Here is a 27,254-nt window from a genome sequence, read left to right as displayed (position 1 = left end):
GAACCATTTAACTCTTAATTAGAACATTTTCTTCTATCTCTTATAGTTTCGACGATATACGCTTCGAAAGAAAAAAATCGATTTTCTTTTCTAAGGAATGTTTTACCCCCAATAATGAAAACAGGCACGTATGAAAAAGTACGTGTCTCTTATTTTTATCTGTACAACAACATATTAACGATCGTATTCATGGTTCTTCCTTGAGAAACAAGGATTCCTTGTTATTGTCTGTCTTTGTCTCACGTATTACGTTTCACCCTATGCAAAACAAAGACAGACAGAAACAAGACATCCTCATTTTTTAAGGAGGGACTATGAATACGGGTATAAATGCTTGTCAAAATCGGAAGGGGACACCGCGAAACCTTTTCTTATAAGTGACGGTTAGCAATGATATATGCTTACAAATATGTTTCTCCGTTTTTAGCTTGCAAGAATGGTTAATTTGAGTACTAAAAACGTACATTTAACTTAGTGAGTATGACTTTGTTTTTAGGTTGCAAACAGGAACTTTTCCAGAAAAATGAGTGGTTAAATTTTTTAATTCCTTGTTTGTGAGGATATATTGAAACCGTGATAACATAAGCAAAAAATAACACGTAAAAGTTTGATCCATTTGTAAATAAAGAGAATTTAGATAAAACAAAAATATAAATAAAAGAGTTTTAGGAAGCTACAAGCATGTAAAATGATATAATATTATTAATAATACACTCATTATTGTTTAAACTATTTAATTTGTAAGAAAAAATGGTGCAAATTTTATTTTTACTTTTAAAAAAATTTGTTTCTAAATTTTTAAAAAGAAGTTGAATGTATGACCTATGGGCTGTTATTTCTTTAATTACCTTAAATTTAAATAGATCTAAATATATTTTTGTGAGTATTAACACAGTATAATATTTATTTTCCGAGAAGTAAGAAGGTGCTGCTTTAGAAGAATTATGCTAGTATTGGCGACTTTTTTCTATTATTTTTACAATATAGATGTGCAATGTATAATTAATAAAGATAAATATTTAAAAAATATTTCAAATAACGTTATCTGCCAATTAGTGTGCTATTAAAAATTTATTGGATAAAAGATATTGTAATATGTAATTTGTAATACTTTAATGCATAAATAAAATAATTTACAATATTATATATAATATATAATATTACAAATAAAGAAATATACGACGCGTCATTGGCAATGTTGGTTGATAAGTGCACCTATATTTTACGTCTCGCTTACCAAATACGCACGATATTTCTTCATTTCCTTAATTTAGTATATCAATACTAATAATATTAATCAAAATGAAATTATAATAATATTATCACGGATAATAGTAACGAGAAAAAATAACATATATTATACTTGGAGAATAAATACTAAGATAATATCGCAAGCTCTGGCTTCGCCATACAAATAGAAAGTTACGTAGTCATATAAACAAGACACATACATCACTAATAGATGTAGAATATCGCGTATTTCAAAATTTCAGACAATTTTCCAAGATACATAAAGGTTCGTTGTTATTGCCGCTTGCAATTGTAAATACATCTTCAATAATGCGCACTAGCGGCAGAAAATAAAATTGATGAAACTGCACGAAAGTGTAATTTGTAATCAAAACAACGCGAAACTAAAATAAAAACAAATTGTTCAATCGTACTTGTAAGTAATAAAGTACATATCCCTAACGCTCTAGGGAAAGATTAAAGAGAAAATTTATATATATGTATATATGTGTGTGTGTGTGTGTGTGTGTGTGTGTGTGTGTGTGTGTGTGTGTACTTTATCCTTAAATTAGCATTTTGCAAACAACATTCGGCTTCACGAAAAAATTAATTGGTAATTTCAGTATATATGTATAATCATTACACGCAACTCGATCTTACAAAGGAACGATCAATGACACTATGACTGATACATTGATTTAAAGTTTGAAAGTGTTCGGTAAAGGAAAAAGAAGAATTAAATAGCACAAATGCGGAAATTATTACAAATTACATCCGCTGATAATCTACAATAGAAATGTTGAAAATTATATATGTAGAAATGCTTATTCAAATAACTTTTTAGCATAGTGCCAAATGCGGAAGAAATATTCGTCTTTCCTAAGTAATCTTGCTTTCGCGTACGAATGTATATCAGCGTCCATATTATGTTCTCGCAACCAAGAACTTGTGTTTTCCGTGCTAAAGCTGATTGATGCGGTTTCACCTTTGTCCACAGCTTCAGCAAGTGGTTCCACGCATGACAGTTCTGTAACAATATAAAAAGCAAGTAAGAAAAAAATAAAAAAAATAAAAGCTGATAAGTCGTACCTGATGTTGGTACGATTTTGAAAAGTTCTTCTGATTCTAAATGATCGCTGAATCCAATCTCATTTCGTGCAAAAATTCTTATGAGGTATTCATGATTCTCTTGCAGATCTCTAATGTTGAGTTTTTGAATGTCCGCGCCAACTCTTCCTACTTCCATCCACATCGTTTTCTTCGCGTCTTTGATGGCAATTTTATAACCCTCCAGAGGTGCACCACCATCTGATTCGGGTTTACCCCATTCGATTACCATTGTATTTGCCGCGATCTGTCTCATTTCTAACGGAGCGGTAGGTGGTGACGGCACACCTACAAGGTAAATTTGAGAAATATTGTTATTAATTGTGTTACTTTTTAATTTAGCAATGATAGAATGTATAAATTAACTTACTGGCATGAGTTTTTAACGTGATCGGTTCGGAATTGGTTGGTATGCTAAGACCTATGCTGTTTTCAGCGAAGATTCTAAAGAGAAATTCACTTTCCTTTAAGTTCTCTATACAGTATTGATGTGTTGTAGCGTCCAATGTGACAACTTTTGTCCATCTGGCGCCTTTCCCAATTAATGGTCTTTTTTCGATTACGTAACCTATAGTGCGTAAGAGAGGAAAATAATATTTAATCAGTATTTCGAAATGGAGTATTCGTCTTATAAAAGTTTGTATTTTATTTGTATTTTCACCTGTCAATTCTGATCCTCCTGTCGTAGCCGGTGGTGACCAATTGAGAGTGACACTCTTGCTTGTAACATTTACCGCTCGGACATTTAGAGGGCACGAAGGTGGTGCTAAAAGTTAATAAATTATATTTTTATAATACTTATTTTGCTATATTTCAGTTTATTTAAAATTAAGTTTTATTTTTATAATTTCCATTAAAAGAGCATAAAGAACAAGAAATAAGATATGAGAAATAGTTTATACAGTACAGAAAAATTGCAACAACATTGCAAAAATGTTTCGAAATATTGCTGCAATATTGCTGCACAACTGCAGCAATGATAAAAAGTCTGTCTTTAGAAATATTACATTATACCTAATATTGTAGCAGTATTATAACATAATGACACATATTTAGATTACGCTTATAAAGATATTAGCGCACTTTTTTCATCATCCTATCCTTGTTTCAAATCTAATGAACAAATATGAGTAAAGATGGAATGATAATGCGCCCTAACATTTTTATAAGTAAGCGTTCCAAATTCATATTTTTCCGGATTCATATTTTTGGTGTTTCTAATAATGTTTCAGGTATCATATTAATATGAAATGTTTGTAAATGCCGTTTAAGAGTTAACAAAGGCAGGTCCTGTGTAATTAGTAATTTTATTCAAGACAAATAAAGAACATTAACAATAAACGTTTGGCTCCGCTTTTGAGTTATTTTAAGTATACAAAATTAAATTTTAATGAAATCTATCGCGTCTGCGAAAAACGATCGTCTAAAAAGCGGTTCTTAATCGTATTCGTGAATAAATTTTCCGGAAATCCGAAGAAAATTTGTTCATGAATACTTGCCAAATTTCGGTCTTGAAATTGAAAAACTACAAGTTTCAGTTTTGATTTTAATGTGTTGAAAGTAATCTTTAAAACTCTTTTAATGTTATCGAGAATTCTCTATAAAATAATAAATATGTAGATTAGAAGATATTCACACAAAAAAATTTTTGTTAAAGATTTCTGAGGGTTCTGTTGAAAGTTCTGAATAGTTCCAATGGAGTTCTATCAAAAATCTTAATGTCAAAAATTTGTAGAATTGAATACAAAAAAGTTACGGAAACAAAAAGTTACAGATGTCGGCTTTGTAGTTTTGGAGAACAAAAAAATGTTTTAAGACTCCTGGAAATTTTATTGAGGGTTTTGAACAGCTTTTAATTTTTGTTTAAAAATTTTAATGAAAGAGTTGCGATAGTTGATATTTTTGATGCTAAAATCAAAACTAAAAGATTCATGGTTTTTTTAATTTCAAGGCCGAAATTTTGCAAATACCATTAATAAAAATTTTTTCAGATTTGTTGAGTTTTGAATAGAGATCTCAAACTAGCTCTAACAATTATTTATAACATTTAAAACTCTAAAATTAAAATTAAAGGAGTTTTGTAATTTTTGAATTTTTGGATCAAAATTTTTTAAGTATGCATGATTAAATTTTTTTCAGATTTTTAATAGTTTGTTGAGAGTTTTAAATAGTGTTTCAAGAGTTCTAACGATTATCTTTAATATTTAGTATGCTAAAACCAAAGTACTTAAAAGAGTTCCAATATTTTTTTAATATTTTGTATCAAAATTTTTTACTTTATAAGGAGAAAAAAATTTTAAATTAAAAAAAATTTTCTCTAAAGTTCTGGATAACACTACAAAAATTCTATCAAAAAATATTAGAATTTATATCGTATCTATTTCAAATAATAAAAGGTTTGTTTAATTTTCATATTATAAAAACGTGAAGTTGGCACCCGATATTTTCAAATTCTCATTTTTTACGTTTAATCGTTAGTACTCTTTTTGAAATGTGAAGAACTTTAGAATTTCTTGGGGAAGAACTCTATATTAACTATATTGAAATTTTGAAAATGAGCTGTTAACTTTACAAAGATTTTGCAATGTTTTTTTGCAAGTTTTTGTGCTGTATGGAAGAACAAAAAGAACATAAAAACAAGAAACTTACTTTCAACGACGATTGTTTTGGTTGATGGAAATATGCCTAATAGCGCATATATGCTGTTTTCTGTAAGCTTTATTATTTCTACGTAAAAGCAAAAGCGTTAATAATTAGATATTAATAATTGAGCGATATATCGGGAGTTAATGATCAAGAATTGCTGATAAGCACATCTTAAAGATATCTTATGCACTAATTTTGGGCACTATGCTGTTTAGGTTAAGAATGAGATATTTAAAGAATAACTAGTAAACTTACTTGGTCGTTTACCGACTGTAATTGCTTCTTCTTCTATATACGGAGGACCAGTGCCGATACAGTTTTTAGCTGTTATTCGGAAATTGTATGACGTATTCGTTTTTAGATCAGATATAGTAACATTAGTGACTTCTCCAGTTGTGCACGCAATCTGAAAAAGCGTCAGAGAAAGACAGAGAAAGAATTATTAGCAAACGATTATCTTAGTGTTGTGACGGACAATGTGAATCATACTAACTCTTTCCCAATTTTTCTTTGATGTCTGTTTCATTTCAATGATGTAATCTGTGATAGGAGTACCGCCATCGTTCTCTGGTGGTTCCCATTTTAATGTGAATGACGTTTTTGTCATTCCAAAAACTTCGAGTGGTCCTTTTGGCGGACCTGGTGTTTCTATTTATCGAGTGAACAGAACATATTCAATTATTTTAAAAAATTAAAATTAGTTTAAAGTTCTTTTAATTAATATAACTAGAGTTACAATATTTTTCTTACCGAATGAAGTTCTTGTTCGAATTGGTTCGGATTCTAAAGGATCTGATGATCCGAACGCGTTTCTAGCTATTATTCTAAATAGATAATCGACATTCTGCTGCAATTTCTGTGCGCAGAAGTTCTCGACTTCTTTGTCAACATCACCTATTTTTATCCAAACTTTCTTATTTGCTTCATATTTTTCGATGGTATAGCCTTCCAATTTCATACCACCATCATCGATCGGCGGTCGCCATTCTATAGTGACACGATCTTGTCTAATTTCTTTTGCGATAACTGGTCCTTGAGGTTTGCTTGGTTTATCTACAATACATATCAAATGTTTATATTACTAATTTAAAATTATAAAAATTTCACTGTTTACTAATATGCAAAGTTGTTAACCTATAACACAAAGATGACATTCCATCGATGAGCTACCGGCTTCATTCGATACTTTCACTGTATAAATAGCTGAGTCGTCTCTGACGAGCGAAGGAATTGTAATAATAGATATATTTTTCGTAGTCTCGATGGATATGCGTTTGTCAGTTATTCTCTCATTATTTATCATCCATGTTACTTCTGGTATTGGAAAACCACTGAAACGAATGTTAACTTTCCAATTATCACCCACTGTTAATCTCTGGCTCCTCAAATTTTCGTCGCAGATGATCTTTGGAGATTCTTGAATTTTTAATTGACACGATGTTTCAGCCGTACCCACGTTATTTTGGGCTTTAACCGTAAATGTGGCCGAAGACGCTTCGGTGGTTTTCTGAATAGTATATTTAGCCACATGGTTTTCGTATGTAATGTCACTATTTTGGAATTCCATACCATCTTTTAACCTAGAAAATAATTTTCAACAACTTGAACATAGCGGTTGACATATATAACTGCTATAATTAAACAAAATTAAAATAACAAAAATTTACCACGTAATACGAGGTGTCGGTACACCACCAATCACGCAAGAAAGTGTGACGGTCTCTTCTAATCCAATGATGATGCTCTTGAGTGCTTCAAGGATGGTTGGTGGTTCGGACGCCGATAGCTTGGAAATTTTTAGATATGGCGTATTCGGAGATGCCACTCCTGATCCAACTTCATTAACGGCCGTCACACGGAAGGTATATTCATTGTCAGTGATTAAATTCGTCAATTTATACGCAGTTTCGATTATCGTTTCTGTGATTCTGTTCCACCTTAAAATTAAATTTTTTAAATTATAGTCAAATTGTAAAGATATAAGGAAACATATTAAGATTTTATTTTTTTGTTTCATTTCTTTTTAATAAGTTTTTTTTAATAAATAAAATTTTACTTACGAAGTTTCTGTTTTTTCACAATATTCTAAAATATATTCTATAATTGGAGAATGTCCATCAGAATCTGGTTTCTTCCAATGAAGAGTAATGCTATTATCAGTTATTTCAAGAGGTTCTGGAATTCCTGGTGCTCCGGGTACCTCTGTAATATATGTATTTTTATTATTGTACTCTTTTTTACTATTTTGCACAAAATCGAGATTTTTTTCTTGAAAATAATTCTATAATATCGATATATAATACATAATGATACTTACGCACAACGATGACATGGATTTCTATACTATCCTCTCCATGAGGATTAGTTAATTTTAAATTATAATCACCAAAATCTTTCTCTTGTACATCTCTAATCGTTAAGATAGCTGAGCATTCGTCAATGAATGGAATAATTCGTTTGGACTTTTTAAGAACACGGCCATTAACAGTCCATTCGTCAATTGGAGTTGGTTTAGCCGAAAATTTTACAATGACATCAATATCGTCACCTTTCACCGTTCTATATTTTTTTAGCGTATCAGGATGAATTTTAGGTGGTGTTTCGATAACTGTAACAATGGACACGTGTATATAATATACAAATTTGTATATAGACTAAAAGATTACGTTTAAGATAGATCTTCTAGACTAGAAGAAAACGTTGATAAGATAATCTTTGTGGTTCAAATGAGGATTCAAAGACCTAAATTTTCAACTTTGAATTATTCCTTAGACAATAAACAAAAAGGATTGGTGCTCTTGCTCAAAAAAATGTTGTTAGTAGTAACAACTTATTGGTCAAGTAGATATTTGGTCTATCGTGTTTCGTACAGTGACAAGTGAAAGTCGAAAATATATCACTCATTGTCAGTTGGCCTAGCAAAACTGTTTTTTTTGCAAGTGAATCGTGTTTTTTTACTATTTTTAGTCCTTATTTTGAAATATAAGTAAAGTGAATAAAAAGTCTGTTTTGATTATAATAGGTACAGGAATTCAGTCGGTACGTAATTTTAAAATTTACCTTCGATTTTTAATCTTGATGATGTCTTTACATTGGCAACTATAGCAGTATATTCAGCGATATCTTCGGACGTGCAATTTTTAATAATGAGCTTTTTGACATTTCCTTCATCGATTATATTGTATTTCAACGATTGTGCACAATCGATCATCTCACCTTTTCTACACATATTTTACATAAAACATATATATAATTATGTATAAAATATGTGTAACTATAAGTAATTATATGTAAAATATGCACAATTTTATATAATTATACTTGTACATAAGAAATTTTTTCGAGAAGGTGGTATTATGGGCAACCATTTACATTTTATTCAATTACTTTGTTAATATTTCAATATTTTATATTGAAACTTATCGATTACGTATTCATCCAAATGTAGTTTAATAGATTCTAAATTTAAAGTTATGAAATATTTATTATTATACTTAAGATGTAAAATATAAAAACGGCACTGCATAATGAATCAAAGAGGAATGGACCGTCACAAAAATAAATTAATTAGGTGTCCATAATATCATCTCTTCTGATCTACTATACATATATGTATAACATATTCTTTGCAATTTTATCAATTGTAATTAGAAATTAACATTTTTAATTATTTTTATATTTCTGATAAATGTAATTTACCTTAACCATGTTACTGGTACGTCGGCCCGCGATAATTCGATAAGAAAAGTTGCATCAGTGTTAATAGGTACAAAAGTAACATCTGGCAATTTTTTAATAAAATCTACTTCGGGTTCTTCAACCGTCAGTCTAGCTGACGAAGTTTGGTCACCAACTCGACAAGAATATATTCCTGCATCTTCTACTTCGATATCGTAGATTTTTAATTTTTGTCTCTTACCATCGATTGACAATCGAATGTGTTCAGAAAATTGCAATTCTTGTTCTCCTTTAAACCAACGTACCAGAGCGTCACCTTTCGTTAATTCTATATCGAAGGTCGCTTTTTCTCCTCTGGCTACAGTTATATCTTGCATTTTGATAATGATCTCCGGTGGTAATTCGACAACTGTAACTTCCGCTGTGCACTCTTGATCCGGAAGAGCGCACGTGTATTCACCTTCATCGTGAACAGACGCGCTTCTAATAAAAAGTTTTCTCACAGTACCGTCTTTCACAAATTCTAGTTTCCCTTTAATAGGTGTTAATAATTCGCCATCTTTTCGCCATGTAACATTGGCTGTTTGAGATGTAATTTCAACTTCCAAAATTGCCATATCACGTTCTTTTACTTCAAAGTCCTGCAATTTCTTGACAAATTCTGGTTTGGTGGCCTTAACGATAACGTTGCTAGATGTCATTTGATTCTTGACAGTACATTTGTACGTTCCTGCATCGGAAAAGCTACTCTTCTTAATAAGCAACTTGTGAAGACGTCCTTCCTGGATTATCTCGCGATGATCCATTCCGCTGACTTCCTCGTCATTGTGCCACCATATTGTGGAAACAGTATGAGATGTCTCGCAGCATAATTCCAAAGTTTTATATTCATCGACTATGATTTCATTTTGCAAGTTCTTCGTGAAGGAGACTTTAGCAACATCCACTGTGACTTTTGCGCCATGAGAAGTTTTTCCGACCGTATTACTTGCGACACATTTATAATCTCCTGCATCTACTTCAGAGTCCGCGTTTTTAATTTCGAGCAGAATGTTTTCACCATCATAACTTTCTATGATATTGGCCGATTTATCAAGCGGTTTATTATTTCTAAGCCAAGTAACTTCGGGAACTGGATTTCCAGTAACTTTGGCAACTAACTTGAAAGTACCTTTTTCCGGAACAATTACCTCTTGGAAACGTTTAGTGAACAATGGTGGTTCTGGGGCGCCACTTGGCACTTCTGTATATCACAAATATACAATAGAGTCATTAGAATAAAAAAAATATTATTTAACATATCAAATTATAATTGTATTGGGACAATTAGCAATATAGCAATAACAAATACGTGTCATACCATTAATAAACGAGATATACTTGTTGTTTATACAATGTTGAAAGTTAATGCTGATCTGTAATTTGGAGTTGACTGAAAGCACATTAGTAAAGAAACGCCTTGTAAAATTATATCCGACAACAAGCCGATACATTTTATTACAACAAGCTGATATATCTTACCGCTTGAGAAGAAATTAAAATAAAATGCAATTTATTTTTTTAGTTTATATTTTACGTTTAAGTTAGAAAGCAGATGTCGATTGATTTTCGAGGCAAATAAACACAATGAAAAAATGAACGTTGTAAAAATAAAGCAAAAAGCAAAGCATTAAAATGTCGCAATGCGATTAAAAAGTTATTTAATGGATCTTACTCTCAACGGTCAATGTAGCCCGAGTTTCGGCTTTGCCTATATCATTAATAGCTGTGACTGAATATTCCCCGCTATCTGTTAGTTGAGGTTGGATTAAGTTTAACGTATTAACATGTCCGTCTTGCTTTACTTGTAAGCCCTTTATCGGCTTCCCATCTTTATACCACGTTATTTTCGGTGATGGATTACCAACTATTTGAGTTGATAAGACAACAGTCTCACCTTCTTTGACTATATGGGATTGTAACGGTTCTAAAATTTCGGGTGGTTCACTCTTTCCAGTTTTCACCTATTTGATTAGAAAATGTATTAATTTTGCCATGTAATTCTAAAGATAAATTTTTTATAAATATATTGTATATTTTTTTATTAATATAAATTGTTATATAAATTATTATATAAATATATTACCAACCTTCACAGGAATATCAATAGTGGCTTCGCCTTCTCTGTTTTTAGCAATAATCTTGTATTTTCCTTCCTGTCTTTTTTTAATTTTAGTGAATTTTACAATACTGCAGTACATATGCATATCGCTCTCAGTTGCAACTACTATGTTTTGTTCATTAACTACCGGTGCATTTTTATGGTACCATATTATTTCTGGTTCTGGTACAGCGACCAATCGACATTCTAGTATAACATCGTCACCTTCATTCACATATTTTGCTTTTGGTTTTCGAGAAAATGTAGGTGGTATACCTTCCAATATATCCGCAAGAGATGATTCTCTAAAAAATTTAATATTAATATATATATATATATATAATTTGTTATTTATTAATGAGAAAGTTACTTTTTGAAAGTAACTTGTTATTCGTTATTCAGCCGAACAAATAACACGCATTTCTACGAAATTTAGGGGGGGGGGTTGTGCTTTAAACTTTGAAAGATGTTTCAATAGAATTTCGAAGCGCTGCAGATGAATAAGATGTCTGTTATTTTCCATCAATCTCCATTTTGTAAATAATTGCAAAAACAATTTTTTTTGAATTTGATTTCTTTATAAATTTTTTCTGGCTAAAAAAAAAATAATAGAGAGATCAGCTTTACGGCATTTTACACAGAAATGTTCTCACAGTACCGAAAATATTTTTTTGCAACTTATAAAAATGTTTTATGCAAACCATAAACAAAAAACTTTGATAAAATCGTAAAAAACAAAGTGACGAACAAGATCGGATGAATGCGTTTGAAAAAGAGCGTTAATCTATTCACCAGGCCTTGGCGCTATTCATCTTCCTCTTCGCCCGCGCGCGATTGCGAGCTGTTCGACTTTCCGTTGACGAAAAATTTACAGTACTACCCGTCATTTAACTGAGTTCCACCGTCATTCCAGCATCGCTTGGATGCTTTTAGAAACATATAATAATATTTCCCCTCCCGGAAAAATTGTAAAATATTTTATTGCGAAATCATAAAACCTCAGCCATGATTTGAACCTGGATCTCCCGAATTCCGTACGGGCGTCCTACCACTTTGATCATCGAGGCATGCCTCGTTCAACTATGTATAGGAGAAAGTAGGGTTATTGTACGTACTGGGTAATTGTACGCTTCGTGGTTTGGCATCTTCCCGATGAATAGAGATTATATCACGACGATATTTGTAGGCTGAAGGTATTTTTTCAATATATAATCATACGTTATATCATTTAAAAACGTAGTTAATTGAAAAAGTGAGAAAAAGTAAAATCATGATTTTTGTTGCGATTTTGGCCTTCAGAAAATAAGGCAATAAGTCCGTATTTTTACTTTATTCATTTAATCTTGTTATACCTAACAAAAGTACGTTTTTTTCTGCGTTCTTTGAGCTATTGTTTATTAAATTTCATTAAATAGTTATCAAGTAATTGTTTTTTTATCAAATCAAGTTCGTCGTCGACAATTTTACGCATTCATCTTGAAAGGCGTGAGACCACGTAAGACCAACTATAGTGCTACTAGTACAGTGTAGTGCAACTAAAGGAATGGGCTATAACCTCATTTTTCCTCCGCGTACATTTATCCAACCGCACATATAATTACCTAAGGCCCGATGAAATTTTTTCGTTTATCCACTTGCATCTTTTTGTTGAATATAGTATTACCAAATAAAAAATTGTTCAATATGACAATACATAATGATAAAAAAATGTTTAAAGTTCCTATTTCTGTACTCGAATCGATTTCAACTTAAAAAATCATTTCACTGCGATAAATTTCCCTTAGGTGCGTGCAATTTACCTACTTTCCCCTATATTGAAAAAAATGATCGATGATTTTGATCAAAGTAGCTCTGAGAAAATAAGAAGTGCGTACCTTGAAAGACTTTTTCTTGATAGACCAGTAACATCCGATCCGTGATCTGACAAAGGAGCTTCAACGATAAGTTCAGTGGTACTGGATGCAAATCCGGCAGCATTTTTTGCAACGCAGGTAAAAGTACCAGCATCTTCAGGAAAAACTTCCTTTATTATCAAAGTAGCAACGTTATCCTCGTCATAATACATTTGAAAATCAATAGATGGTTTGATAATAGCAGTTTGACGAAACCAAGTTATTTGTGGTCTTGGTATGCCTTCTACTTGACATTCGAATTGAACGGTGTAACCATCTAACGTATGAATCGGTTGTAATTTTTCAATAAATCTTGGTGCTGAAGCTTTTTCTCCAGGAGCCGGTTCTAAGAAAATAAATATATTAATATTTTAAAAATTTTATTAAACTTGAAACCGGAAACGCATGTTATGAAAGCGGTGTGATTAATAAACTTCACATATCACATTGTTTTATCAGATTTTTTAATTTCTTAGATAAATACTTACTTTCAAAGATTGGTAATTTATCAATCTTTTCATGCAATTTTCGCTGCAAGTAAATAGTATAATGTGTTTCATTCAATAAATATTGCGCCGGCACCCAACCTTTTTCTTCGGTCAAATGTTTCTTTACAAACCACCAATCCTGATTGGTATGATCTGTGGAAAGTGAATATCAATCAGGGATGTTTTATGTATAAATTATACATATATTAAATATATATAACAAATATGAGCATTTTATGAAGAAAACCCGTACCGATGATGTAAACTTTTTCTCCTTCTACTAAATTAATAGCTTCTTCCGTTTCAGCAATGTAAGAACAAATTGAAAACATTGTATCACCTTCCCGAACGACATATTCAAGTTCATCGGCTAAAAAACATTAATAAAAATAGAGAAATAAAAATGTCATTAAATTTTATATTATATTACATTATAGGAAAATAGCTATTATTAAAGCGAACCTTCTTCGGATATTTCCTCTTCTTTAGTAATACTGAGAGAAGCTTCTGCAATATTACACAAATATCAAAAATTATAAATAATAACGTTGCATAATTATAGTACAATCATATTATTGCGAAGCTTTTTAGGAGGATACTATACAGGGTGTTCGTTAATGGTTGTCCAGTCTTTTACCGTACGTAGATGCCGTACCGACTGAGCTTGCTAATTTGCTAAACGTTTCCTAGATGACAGCTGCTTCGGTTGAGCGCGCGAACGCGATCTCGCAGGACCGAGTGACACGTACAGGCCCCTGGTGAAAATTTTTCTCATATTTTTTTCGTATAATTTTTCCGAACATCTGTATAATTTTTTATGAAACGTTATAAAATGTAAAAAAGTTAAAAGTATTTTTTTAAAACTGTGAGATGAGAAATCTCAGAATACTTCAGAATGTACGTTTATGAAAAGTTCTAACAATAAGAGATGTAGACTTTCTAAGTATTATTTCTACGTATTTCTGAAAAATGTTCCTATTCGTATAAAAATTATGAGAAAAACTGTAACCAGGAATGTTAAATTCTATAAACGAGAAATTTTATAAAAAATTATTAGAATAGTTTTTGTGATAAAAATTGTGTGGATATATTATTAAATGTATTCAGTATTCTACGTTTTTATTTACTACTTTATTTATTAATTTGATTAATAAATAGAAATAGTAATCTTAGTAACAAATGTAATATAACAAAGTATGCACAGCTTTCCCCGGTAAAAACTATTCTAATAATTTTTTATAAAATTTACATCAAAATTTACTACATCTCTTATTGTTAGAACTTTTCATACACGTACATTCTGAAGTATTCTGAGATTTCTCATCTCACAGTTTTAAAAAAATACTTTTAACTTTTTTACATTTTATAACGTTTCATAAAAAATTATACAGATGTTCGGAAAAATTATACGAAAAAAATATGAGAAAAATTTTCACCAGGGGCCTGTACGTGTCACTCGGTCCTGCGAGATCGCGTTCGCGCGCTCAACCGAAGCAGCTGTCATCTAGGAAACGTTTAGCAAATTAGCAAGCTCAGTCGGTACGGCATCTACGTACGGTAAAAGGCTGGACAACCATTAACGAACACCCTGTATATATATACAGGGTGTCCCAGACCAATGTATAAATATTACTACGATGAGGTAGAAGGGATCAAGATAAATGAAAAAGTCTAATACTATTTTGCGATATTTGCAATAATTTTTGAGTAATAAAATATTAAGGTCAGCCGAATAAGAGCGCGCAGAGAGACAAGCGGTCGCTCGTCTGAGCCATAGGTCCGCCCACTGCGGCCTGATTGTAGGCGACGGTAAGTGGCGCGCGGCGAAGGAAAGGATAGTTTGGCACTGCACCGCGTCGAATCGGGCGGTCTTACGGCTCAAGCGACCAACCGTTTGCCTCTTCGCGCGCTCTTATTCGGCTGACTTTAATATTTTATTACACGAAAATTATTGCAAACTGTTATTAGACTTTTTGATTTATCTCGATCCCTTCTACCTCATCGTAGTAATCTTTATACATTGGTCTAGGACACCCGGTATATATATATATATATATATATATATAGAGAGAGAGAGAGAGAGAGAATCTCTCTATTTGCTCATTAGTATATATCATAATCATCAAGAAAGGTCATAGACGAACTATATAAGGATGTCGAACACATATTTTAATTAACAAAGTTAAGATTACTAACGTTGTAGTTTTACTTATTGTTAGTTATTATCAACCTAACTACAGAAAATGATTGTTAAGTATCGAAACAATATCAGTATTAAAAAGATAAAAATTCTTCACAATGGTAGACGCATATATAGCAAGTTAACATGTATTATAATACGTAGGCTATAAAATCGTTGTTCTTATCATTGTAGCTTCCAGGTCTTCATTAATCAAGTCCATATTGAAATTGTATATTGTCTATCTTTATAGTTTTTTTTTTTTTTTTTAAGAACCGTGTGTTGCTAGTATACAACACGGTATTTCCATGTTTCCAGACTATGGTCAAGTATTACAAGTATAAAAACTGAAAAAGATTACAACATAAAGACTTACAACATAAAAACAGGTGAATCATTGTTAAGACTTCGTAAAATAATTAAAATTGGAATTACTTGCAATATACCATCTTAATATGAAGACCTAAAAAACTACAATGATAAAGATATCAATTTCATAGCCAATGTTATTTAATATATGGCTATGTTAACTCGCCATATACGTGTCTAACAGTTGCAATTATTTATATTTTTTTAATATTAATATTGTTTCAATACTTAATCATTAGTATTAATTATTCTGTAATTAGGCTAATAATTATTAAAATAATTATTTTTATAATTAGGCTGATCATGATTAAGTAAAATCGAAACGTTTCTAATCTAAATTTTGTTAATTGAAATATATGTTTGACATTCTTAAACAGCTTATCTATAACCTTTCTTTGATTATTCCATTTTAGATAAGTGTTTTTTAATAGTTTCTTAGTCTATATTATTTTATTTTGAAAATTAATTATATAAATAAATTGCTCATGTTTAAAAATATTATACAATAATTACAACCGATATGCTTTTCATACGCAGTGGATTAGCAAAAGACTTGAGGATAATAAGCAAACATTTTATTTTATTTTTTGTCTGAAAGGAAATGCAGCAATTGGACGTAGGAAAGGAATAGCAAAGCATATACGCTCATTGTCAAAAGAGTTAAAATAATTATTAAAGTACATAAATCATTATTATAAATGGAAGCATATTATACTAATTTAATTTTATATACTAATAAGTTAGTATATGTGTAGCCATCTTCAAACCTTCTTCGAATGTGGAAATACGTCTCTTGCTCTTCAATTTCAGCGCCAGAGATTCAGCATCGGTTTCCTCATATGAATATTTTCTATCTCGCTTCAATTGCAGCTTAACATCATCTTCTTCAATTTCTTCTACAGTGTATGGAATTTTTTGTTTCTTTTTCTTTCGTCTCAATGGTATATTCATTTCATCGACATCAAGATTTTCGATGCTATAATCTTCTTTACTTTCTTCTTCTGATTCATCAATGATTTCTTCGATAAAGGGGCCAGAATTATCTTCGATTTCTTGAATAATTTTGATCGTTTCTTCTCCAGTTTCTTCAGAATATGTAAGTGGTCGTCTTTTTGGTTTTAAACGCACTTTACCGGACATAGAAATATCTTCTTCTTCATATGTATTTAATGAGATTTTAAATTCTTGTTCTACATCCTCTTTTGTCTTTGTAGAACGTGGCCTAAATGTTACATTCTCCACTTCAGTAACTTCTTTGATATCCGTTCTAGATTTTTTCTTTGGTCGTAATTTACGTAAAGTAATATCTTCATAAATTTCTTCAATTGGTTCAATTGGTTTCGGTGCTTTCTTTGGTGGCTTGCGTTTTAAAGTAAATTCTTCGATTACTTCTTCAGGTTGTTCTACTACGTCCATTTTTCGAATAGTTAATTCTTCCGTAATTACATCTTCACTTTTTGGGATTGACGTTTTCTCTTTTAAAAATACATCCATAGTTGCTTCTGTAATTTCTTTTACTACTTTCTGGTCTTCTATAGGTTTTGCAATAGTCACTTCTGATATTTCTTCCATTTTGATTATTTTTTTTCTTGGTTTAGATTTCAAAGTAACTTCTTCAGCATCATCTTCAATTTTCTCCTCTAAAATTGGTTTTTTAATTGTAACTTCGTCGGCAACTTCTTCTTGGAGAAACTCTTTTTTGGGTTTCTTCAGTATCACTTTTTCAGAGACTTCTTCTGGCTCTTGTTCTTCTTCTTTTGAAACAGGTTTCTTTACAGTTGCTTCAGCGGCAAACTCCTCAGTAACAGGCTTTTTCTTCGATTTCTTTTTCAACGTAACTTCTTCAGTGATTTCTTTTACATCTTTTCTTTCTTCGATAACTGGTTTTTTTATTGTAACTTCATCGGCGACTTCTTCTTTAAGAGATTCTTTTTTGGGTTTCTTTAGTACCACTTTTTCAGAGACTTCTTCCGGCACTTGCTCTTCTTCTTTAGGAATGGGTTTCTTTAGAGTTGCTTCAGCAGCAAGTTCCTCGATAACAGGCTTTTTCTTTGGTTTCTTCTTCAACGTAACTTCTTCAGTAACTTCTTTTACATCTTCTTTTCTTTCTTCAATAACTGTTTTTTTAATTGTAACTTCATCGGCGACTTCTTCCTTAAGAGATTCTCTTTTGGGTTTCTTTAGTACCACTTTTTCAGAGACTTCTTCTGGCACTTGTTCTTTTTCTTTAGGAATGGGTTTCTTTACAGTTGCTTCAGCTGCAAGTTCCTCGGTAACGGGCTTTTTCTTTAGTTTTTTCTTCAACGTAACTTCTTCAGTGACTTCTTTTACATCTTCTTTTCTTTCTTCGATAACCGGTTTTTTAATTGTAACTTCATCGGCGACTTCTTCCTTAAGAGACTCTCTTTTGGGTTTCTTTAGTACCACTTTTTCAGAGACTTCTTCCGGCACTTGTTCTTCTTCTTTAAGAATGGGTTTCTTTACAATTGCTTCAGCTGCAAGTTCCTCGGTAACAGGCTTTGTCTTTGGTTTCTTCTTCAACGTAACTTCTTCAGTGACTTCTTTTACATCTTCTTTTCTTTCTTCGATAACCGGTTTTTTAATTGTAACTTCATCGGCGACTTCTTCCTTAAGAGACTCTCTTTTGGGTTTCTTTAGTACCACCTTTTCAGAGACTTCTTCCGGCACTTGTTCTTCTTTTTTAGGAATGGGTTTCTTTACAGTTGCTTCAGCTGCAAGTTCCTCGGTAACAGGCTTTTTCTTTGGTTTCTTCTTCAATGTAACTTCTTCAGTGACTTCTTTTACATCTTCTTTTCTTTCTTCGATAACCGGTTTTTTAATTGTAACTTCATCGGCGACTTCTTCCTTAAGAGATTCTCTTTTGGGTTTCTTTAGTACCACTTTTTCAGAGACTTCTTCCGGCACTTGTTCTTCTTCTTTAGGAACGGGTTTCTTTACAGTTGCTTCAGCTGCAAGTTCTTCGGTAACGGGTTTTTTCTTTGGTTTTTTCTTCAACATAACTTCTTCAGTGATTTCTTTTATATCTTCTTTTCTTTCTTCGATAACCGGCTTTTTAATTGTAATTTCGTCGGCGACTTCTTCCTTGAGAGACTCTCTTTTGGGTTTTCTTGGTATTAATTCTTCAGAGATTTCTTCCGGTACTTGTTTTTCTTTTGGAACAGGTTTTTTTACAGTTGCTTCAGCTACAAGTTCCTCGGTAACAGGCTTTTTCTTTGGTTTCTTTTTCAACGTAACTTCTTCAGTAATTTCTTTGACATCTTCTTTTCTTTCTTCGATAACCGGTTGTTTAATTGTAATTTCGTCGGCGACTTCTTCCTTGAGAGACTCTCTTTTGGGTTTTTTTAGTATTAATACTTCAGAGATTTCTTCCGGTACTTGTTCTTCTTCTTTTGGAACAGGTTTTTTTATTGTTGCTTCAGCTACAAGTTCCTCGGTAACAGGCTTTTCCTTTGGTTTCTTTTTCAACGTAACTTCTTCAGTAATTTCTTTGATATCTTCTTTTCTTTCTTCGATAACCGGTTTTTTAATTATAATTTCGTCGGCGACTTCTTCCTTGAGAGACTCTTTTTTGGGTTTTTTTAGTATTACTTCTTCAGAGATTTCTTCCGGCACTTCTTTTTCTTTTGGAACGGATTTCTTTAGAATTGCTTCAGTAGTAAATTCCTCGGTAACGGGCTTTTTCTTTGATTTCTTTTTTAAAGTAACGTCTTCAGTGATTTGTTTTATTTCCTCGACAACAGGTTTTTTAATCGTAACATCGGCTACTTCTTCCTGGAGAGACTCTACTTTCGGTTTCTTTAGTATCACTTTTTCAGAGCTTTCTTCCGGTACATGTTCTTTCTCTGGGACGGGTTTCTTTACAATAATTTTGGTGTCAGGTTCCTCAATAATCGGCTTTTTCTTTGGTTTCTTTTTCAATGTAACTTTTTCACTTTCTTTTACTTCTTCTTTTTTCTCTTTGACAATTGGTTCTTCAATCGTTTCTTCATCGATGACTTCCTCTTGTGAAACTGGTTTCTTTTCTTCCTCAGTAACTAACTTTTCCTTTGGTTTTTCTTTTATAATTTTATCTTGTTTGTCTTTGATCTTTTTTGATTTTTTCTCCTGTTTTACAACTTCGTCAATAATTTCTTTTGGCATTGGAGTAATGTCTTTTTCTTTAATTGGATATTCTTCTGAGACTTTTTCTTCAGGTTTATCTTTCTTCCAGCCTTTTAAAATTATTTCTTCAGGCTCATCTTTTGGTTTTTCGGAAGTTGGTATTCGAAATTTAACTTCGGGTTCTTCTTCAGTTTCCTGTGGCTTTGGTATTCCTTTTATTAGAGGTATTTGCTCAACATCTTGCTCCGGTTTCTTTTTCTTTGATGGTTCGTATGGTTTTGAGACAGGTTCAATTTCTGGTTTCTTTGGCATTTCAAATTCTTCCGGAATATATTTTTCAACTTCTGGTCTATCAAATTCTGTTGGTTTAAATTCATCAGATGTTAATGTTTGTTTAAGTTTATCTTCTTTTTTTTGAAATGTTTCTTCTATAGGTTCTTCTTTTTTAGGTTTTGTTATATCTTTTGTTGTTTCTTCTGGTTTCTTTACCGATATTTTCTTTAGTTTTACTTCTTCTTGTACAATTTCATCTTCTTGTTTTATTTCACCTTTTCCAATAATAAGTTTTTGTGGTTTTTCGAATATTTTTTGAGATTTTTTTGGTGTACGTTCGTAAATAGATTTATCTTCTATTTGTTCTAAAGGAACTTTCTTTAATTCTTCGAACTCTTTATCTAATTTTTCTAATTCAATTAAATCTTTTTCTGAAATTTTAGGCTTTTTATACTTTTTCTTTATAATTTCTAATGCTTCTTCTGTATTTCTAGATAAAATGCCAGTTTGTATTAGATTCTTTTCCATATATGTAATTTTTGGCATCTGTAATTCTGCCGGATAATCACCTATAAATGCTATTCTACTTCGTAACATAATTTTAGGGAATTGTGGTTCAATTATTGCCTGTTTTTTAACAACTGGTACTTTTTTTAATTTAATTGTACTAAAGTGCATTGTTTCTTGAATTGGTTCAATATATTTTAATTTTGTAGGTTTGATTTCTTTTCTTTCAATCTTCTGTGGAATCAGTTTTTGTTTAGATTCATGTAATGTTTTCTTTTCCTTTTTCTTTTTTGTTGGTTCCCATTGAATTTTTTCAGGCAACGGTTCTAGTACAGGCCTTTCATACTCGGGCTCTATCCATTCTTCTGTATCATCTTTTTTGACAGGCTTTATTTTCTTTTTCTTCGTAATTTTCTTTTCTTTTATTTTTTCTTTGGTAGATTTAGGTTCCACAAGTTCTTCTTCTAAAGTAGGTATAATTTCTTCTTTTGATTTTTCAAATTCCTTTATTTTTTCGGGATGTATTGTATCTATTTCCTTTAATTCGTCTTCAGATTCTTTTTCTTTTAAAGTATCTTCTACTTTATCTTCCAGAATTATTTTTGCCACTTCTTCGAGAGGTTTTACTGGAACTTCATCTATTTTTGTTTGTTCTATTTTAGGTCTAACAGAGATTACTTCTTCCATTATTTTTTCTGTTTGTTTTTTCTCTTCAGTTACTTCTTTTTTAACAGGAGTTATTTGTTTTTCTTTTTCTTCTTTAATATCAACTTTAGAACGTATTACATCTTCTTTTTCTGGTATTTTACTATCTGCTACAATATGAGTAATCTCAGTAGCTTCCATAGTTTCTATTGGCACAATATCTGATTTTGCTTCCTTTTCAATAAACTTTTTTTCCGTTACGAAATCTTCAGGTACTGTTTCTGTTATTATTTCTGAAATTTCGACACTTTCCTGCAAACGTACGTCTTGTTTTGCCTTTTCCTTCTTAGGTTTCTCCATTTTTATATCTTTTACAACTTCCTCTGGTTGGTCTTCTTTCAACTCCATAGGTCTTTTCTTAACAAGTGGCATCTTTTTTACGATTAATTCTGTTGATTTTATACTTTTGTCTGTTTCTTCTATAGGTATAATTTGCTCTCCTTGTGGTATTTTATTTTTATCAAGTTCATTGGTTGTAATTTCGGAAATAACCTCTGTAGTTTCTATTTCCTCATTTGGCATGATTATTTTTTCTGCTTTTTCTTGTATTGGCTTTTCTAATATGATATCTGTGACCAATTCTCCTTCAACTTGTTGTTTATTTGCATGTACTGGTTTAATTTTTTTCGGTGCTTTTCGTATTGTGACTTCTTTTACTTTAATTTGTGGCTCTTCTTCTTTGATTGGTAGTACTCTTTCTTCTATCGGTTTGGTCTTTACAAGAAGATCCTCAATAAGAGTGTCTGAAATTGTTTCTGTAACTTTCAATCCTTCTTTTGTTACAACAGTCAATTTTATTTCTTCTTCTTTTGGTTTTTCATGGATTATTTCCTTTGTAGTCTCGATAGTAATTTTTTCTTGCACAGGGACCGTATTAGTTTCTTCCTGTAAAATTGTCTTTAATGCTTTTTCTTCTTCTTTAATTTCAGATACCGCAATTTCTTTTGGTTCAATTTTATCTTCAGTGAATTTAGTAACAGATGACTCGGTTAAAATTTGCGTAACTTCGATACTTTCTCTAGGTGAGAATATAGTTTGAGCTTGTTCCATTTCTGGTTTTTCTAAAACAATTTCTTCAATAACATCTTCAGGTATATTATCTTCATGAGATTTTACAGATTTTGTTGTTAATTTTTTTCTTTCAATAATTTCTGTTGTAGGTGTTTCGACAACTTCTATTACTTTTTTGGATGGCATTTCTATAACTTCCTCTGGTTTTACAGGTATTTTCTTAACTTCTTTGTCTTTAATCTTTTTCTTTAACATTTTCTTTGTCTTAATATCCTTCTGTATTGGTTTTTCAGTCCTATCTTTTTCTTCGATAATAGAAACTTCTTCTTTTTCTATTGGCGCTTCTTTGATATCAATTTTCATAATTTCAACTGACTCTTCTTTATCTAATTGAAGTTGAGCTTTTTGAAGCTCTGCGCCATGTGTCACAATGTCTTCAACAGTTTCTTCTGGAACTTCATTAATTGATTCCTGCTGCAAGAATAAAATGATTTTATAAAATGTTATATTAAATAGGACAAATATTTATACTGCAGCTTACCTGGTACATTGATTCTTCTTTCGTACCTAAAAGACATAAATAAGAAATTAGATAAAAAAGGTTATCAAATATATACCTTTAAAATCAAATTTTTCAAGACAATTGTATACTAATATGTAAATTAATAATATTGACATTATGTAAAGATGACGAGGGGGTTATAAAATATTATTTTTCTACAGTAATTTAGTAAATATTAATGCGACATAATTCTAACCTACGCCAGTTTAATAATTCATCGGGTACATAGAACGAATTAATTTATAATTTACTAAAAGGAGAAAAATGATGCGTTTGTAGAATAGCAAGGGGATCATGGAATATTAGCAACTAATGTAATGAAAGGCATTTTAATTTATAAAAATAAAGTTAAAGACTTATAAATTTTATACATAAATGTGTCACAAAACAGGATTTAAGAAACATTTCATAAAATATATGTAATTTAAATATTATATAATTTAAATATATATAATAAAATTTTTTAAAAATAACATCATGAATAAGAACTATTTTAAATAAGACGGAGAAGGTCTGAAAATATAGAGGTCAAAGTTTAGAAGAATATCCAGGGTATACTAAATACTCTAAAAGATTTTAATAGGTTATTTCTCACGCTATTTCAAAAAACTTCATATGATCATATGTCCAAAACGGCTTAATTTTATAAATACAGAGTATTAAAGTTGAAGAAAAAATGCCAAAAATTTCAAAAATCAGTCAAATTATTTTGATCAAATTTTGCGTATGTTTGAAAAACATAAAGGCTCATCTTCCGGACTTATACTTTATTTTCTTATTCAATCAGGGGTGTATCTAAAAATAAGGGGTACCCTTTTTTACTAAAAAAATTGGTATGCCATTGATTCCTTTTGATTTGAAATTTTTTTATGATAAATGAGATAAATTAGCAAAAAAATGATCTCTTTAACATTTTCGATAAATTAAACCATTTTCGAGATAAAAAATAAATTCCAATTTGTAGACTGCAAATTAATAAAGTCGCTTTATTTATCAGATACTAATACATGAAAAGTAAAAAATGCAATTAAAGCTAAAGTTGAAAGTGGTCATTTTCTATCTTGGTGCATATATCCTCTCTTCTTCGCATCGATTGACTCATTTGCCAAAAAATACCAAGAGTATTTCGAATTACTTCGCACTTAGCCTCTATGCAATTTTTAAGTTGTTCAACATTTTGAATGAGGGTAATATATACCAAAGATTTCAAATGTCACCATAGAAAAAGTCGATTGGATTTAAGTCCGGTGATCTCAATAGCCATGATATTTCTGCTCTCCGACTTATCCACCGATTAACATATTTTCTATTTAAAAATTGACGAACTTCTTTGCCAAAGTATACGGGAGCACCACTGTGCATAAACCACATACGATTTCTAGTTAATAGAGGGACATCTTTCAGTAACGTAAGTAAATGATTTTGTGGGAATGGCAGTATGACTCTGCATTTAGTCTTTCAAGAATAAAATAGGACCCGATTAAATAATCATCAACATTTCCTAGTCATACGTTCATGGAAAATTTATTTTCATGATGGGCTTTTTGAATTACATGGGGATTTTTTTCTTGCTAGAGCTTATTACTGTAAAAATTTATTATCGCATTTCTGAAAAAATTTGCTTTATCCGTGAAAGTATGTTACGAAGAAATCACGGGTTTTTATCTACGCTCGACACTAAAATTAAAAGATTACCAATTCTGACTCCCAAAAATAAACAAAATTCAAAAGAACTTTGTTAAAAGTAATTGTAAAATAATGTTAAAAAAGTTATTTTAAAGCTTGAAATCTCTAGTTTTGAGATTAATAATTCGTTAAACAATTTACAGATTGTTTACGAAGTTGCGCGAATTCAAATGGGAATGGGTCCATCTCAAAACTTTTTACAAACTTTGCAAACCTCCACAGCATGAAATAAAAATTGAACGCAAATGTGGTTGACAGCATTTGAAAGCGCGGATCATTACCTTTAATTTGCGTATTTGTTGAGCGTTGTACGATTTTCTTTCACCGAGTTATTTAACACTGAAGCAAAAATGATTTGTTGTGCTTTAATGTTGAATATTTTGGCAAATAAAAAACGTAAAATGTTGAACAAATAGGCAAATTAAAGGAAAAGATTCACGTTTTTGAATGCTGTAAACCGTATTTCTGTGAGATTTTTAATTCACGTAAAATAAACTTGCAAAGTTTGTAACAAGTTTCGCCGCATCTTTATTTGTATCCGTATAGCTCCGTAAAAGATCATTATATGTTTTTAAAGTTGATATAAAAAGTATGTAGAAACTTTAAGCTGAAAAATGCTTTTTGAAAAAATTTATTATGAGTTATCATTCGTGTCAATATTACATTTTCTTTTGGAGTGTAACTGTAGATGATTCTTTAATTTTGCTATTAAACACTCATTCAATTTCTGCTTCGATGTTTTATTGCATTGTGAAACATTTTTTATAATGCAATAAAACACCAAAAATATCGTTTGTTAATTTTTACTTAATAAATCATTTAGAAGAGTTTTTTTAATTTTTAACTTCATGTTAATTATTACAAAAAATTTGCAATTTCGTGGATTTGTTTAGATTTGCAAAATTTTTAATTTTTTGAAATCGTTTTTAAATTTTCTACTTTATTTCTTAATGCAAAAGAATCTTTGAGAAAAATCAACTGAGATAATCGAAAGGCTTTGCCCTTTAAAACGAGCCCAGGAAAATTACTTTACAATTTTTTTTTACAAAGTACAAATATTGACTTCAGTGTTCAAAATTGAGTGTTCAACAGCATAATTAAAGAATTACCTACAGTTACTCTCCAAAAGAAAGTGTAACATTGACAAAAATAATATAATAAATCACAATAAAATTTTGTAAAAAGCGTTTTATAGTTTAATGTTTTTATATACTTTTTATATCGACTTTGAAAACATATATTGATTTTTTACAGATCTATGTGGATACAAATATCAATATAGCAAAATTTGTTACGAATTTTGCAAGTTATTTGACGTGAATTAAAAATTGCACACAAATGTAAAAGAAACCACTATTGCTTCAATGTTAATTAACACAGTGAAAAAAATTGTACATCATTCAACAAATACGCAAATTAAAGGTAAAGATTCACGATTTCAAACACTGTAAACTGCATTTGTGTGCGATTTTCATTTCACGTCGTGGAATTTTGCAAAATTTATATAAAATTTTTATTGACTTTTTTTACGAAATTTTCAAAGCTCTACGGCGTGAAATAAAAATCCTATAAAAATACGGTTTACAGTATTCAAAAACGTTCTTTATCTTTAATTTGCGTACTTGTTGAGCATTGTACGATTCTTATTTACTGAATTATTCAACATTAAACCAAAAAAGATCATTTTTGCTTCAGTGTTGAATAACTCAGTGAAAAAATATCGTACAACGTTTAACAAGTACGCAAATTTAACATAAAGATTTGCGCTTTCAAATGCTGTACCGGATTTGCATGCAATTTTTATTTCACGCCGTGGACCTTTACAAAGTTTGTAAAAAGTTTTGAGATTTGACGCATCTTTATTTGAATTCGCGTAACTTTATAAACAATCTGTAAATCGTTTAATGAATTATCAATCTCAAAATCAGAGATTTCAAGCTCTAAAAGCTGTTTAAACACTTTATGCAAGAATTTTTGGGAGTTAGAATAGGTGATCCTTTAATTTTGGTGTTGAGTGTATTTTTGTCAACATCCAACGACGAAATATTAAACACTGGAAAATCACGTGGTAAAAGTGCTTGTATTCGTTGAACATGATATGAATATAATTGCTGATCACGTAAAATCCGTTGTATAGTCCAATGGCTTACGTTTAGTACCTTAGCAATTTGCCTTATAGGTATAGGTTATAAGTTTCTGGATGTACGTCAATTTTGTGTAATATTGCTTCCTGCAAGTGTTCTAACTGTAATAAGCTTTTCATGATCAACTTTTCTGCTTACAAATGATTTAATGTTACAAAGTTGATGGATACTGGAGAAGGTTGCTGAACAAAGTAATGCTCTGCGAGGATACTTTTTATAATAAATACGTTTTGCCTCATTAGCATTACCGTTTGCAAGACCGTACACAAAATGTATATCTTCCACTTCAATATTAGTGTAAGGTATTTATTCAAATTTTTTAAATAAAATCGAACAAATTCGAAAAAGTCTTGCAAGTCCTAGATATAAAACATGGGACAGTTAGTGTTAAACAATAAACAATACTATTATGTACAAAGAATGTATTTATATTAATTTCAAAACAGCAAATTCATTAAAATCGTTTTTGGTGACGTTTATTTATTGGTATATCAACTGTGTAGCGGCCGCTGATA

General features: G+C 30.8%; 1 protein-coding gene across 1 annotated transcript in view; it reads right to left on the bottom strand.

The window, feature by feature from the left end:
• Positions 1-1,091: 1,091 nt before the first annotated feature.
• The window catches only part of LOC105193636 (titin), a 120,914-nt gene continuing 94,751 nt past the window's right edge, over positions 1,092-27,254 (bottom strand). Inside the window, 22 exon segments of the mRNA XM_039450365.1 lie at positions 1,092-2,257; positions 2,320-2,625; positions 2,708-2,905; positions 2,999-3,103; positions 4,987-5,064; positions 5,239-5,389; positions 5,477-5,631; positions 5,734-6,036; positions 6,118-6,563; positions 6,651-6,920; positions 7,044-7,185; positions 7,301-7,591; positions 8,044-8,204; positions 8,683-9,904; positions 10,376-10,664; positions 10,791-11,106; positions 12,676-13,039; positions 13,182-13,334; positions 13,435-13,551; positions 13,644-13,688; positions 16,497-22,821; positions 22,889-22,914. Coding sequence (XP_039306299.1) covers positions 2,055-2,257; positions 2,320-2,625; positions 2,708-2,905; positions 2,999-3,103; positions 4,987-5,064; positions 5,239-5,389; positions 5,477-5,631; positions 5,734-6,036; positions 6,118-6,563; positions 6,651-6,920; positions 7,044-7,185; positions 7,301-7,591; positions 8,044-8,204; positions 8,683-9,904; positions 10,376-10,664; positions 10,791-11,106; positions 12,676-13,039; positions 13,182-13,334; positions 13,435-13,551; positions 13,644-13,688; positions 16,497-22,821; positions 22,889-22,914 — 11,666 coding nt within the window. The 3' untranslated portion in view covers positions 1,092-2,054.

Source organism: Solenopsis invicta, chromosome 6, assembly GCF_016802725.1.
Source record: "Solenopsis invicta isolate M01_SB chromosome 6, UNIL_Sinv_3.0, whole genome shotgun sequence".
NCBI classification, from domain to species: Eukaryota; Metazoa; Arthropoda; class Insecta; order Hymenoptera; family Formicidae; genus Solenopsis; species Solenopsis invicta.
Note: the sequence above shows the minus strand (reverse complement) of the source record. Positions and strands in the feature narration are given on the sequence as shown.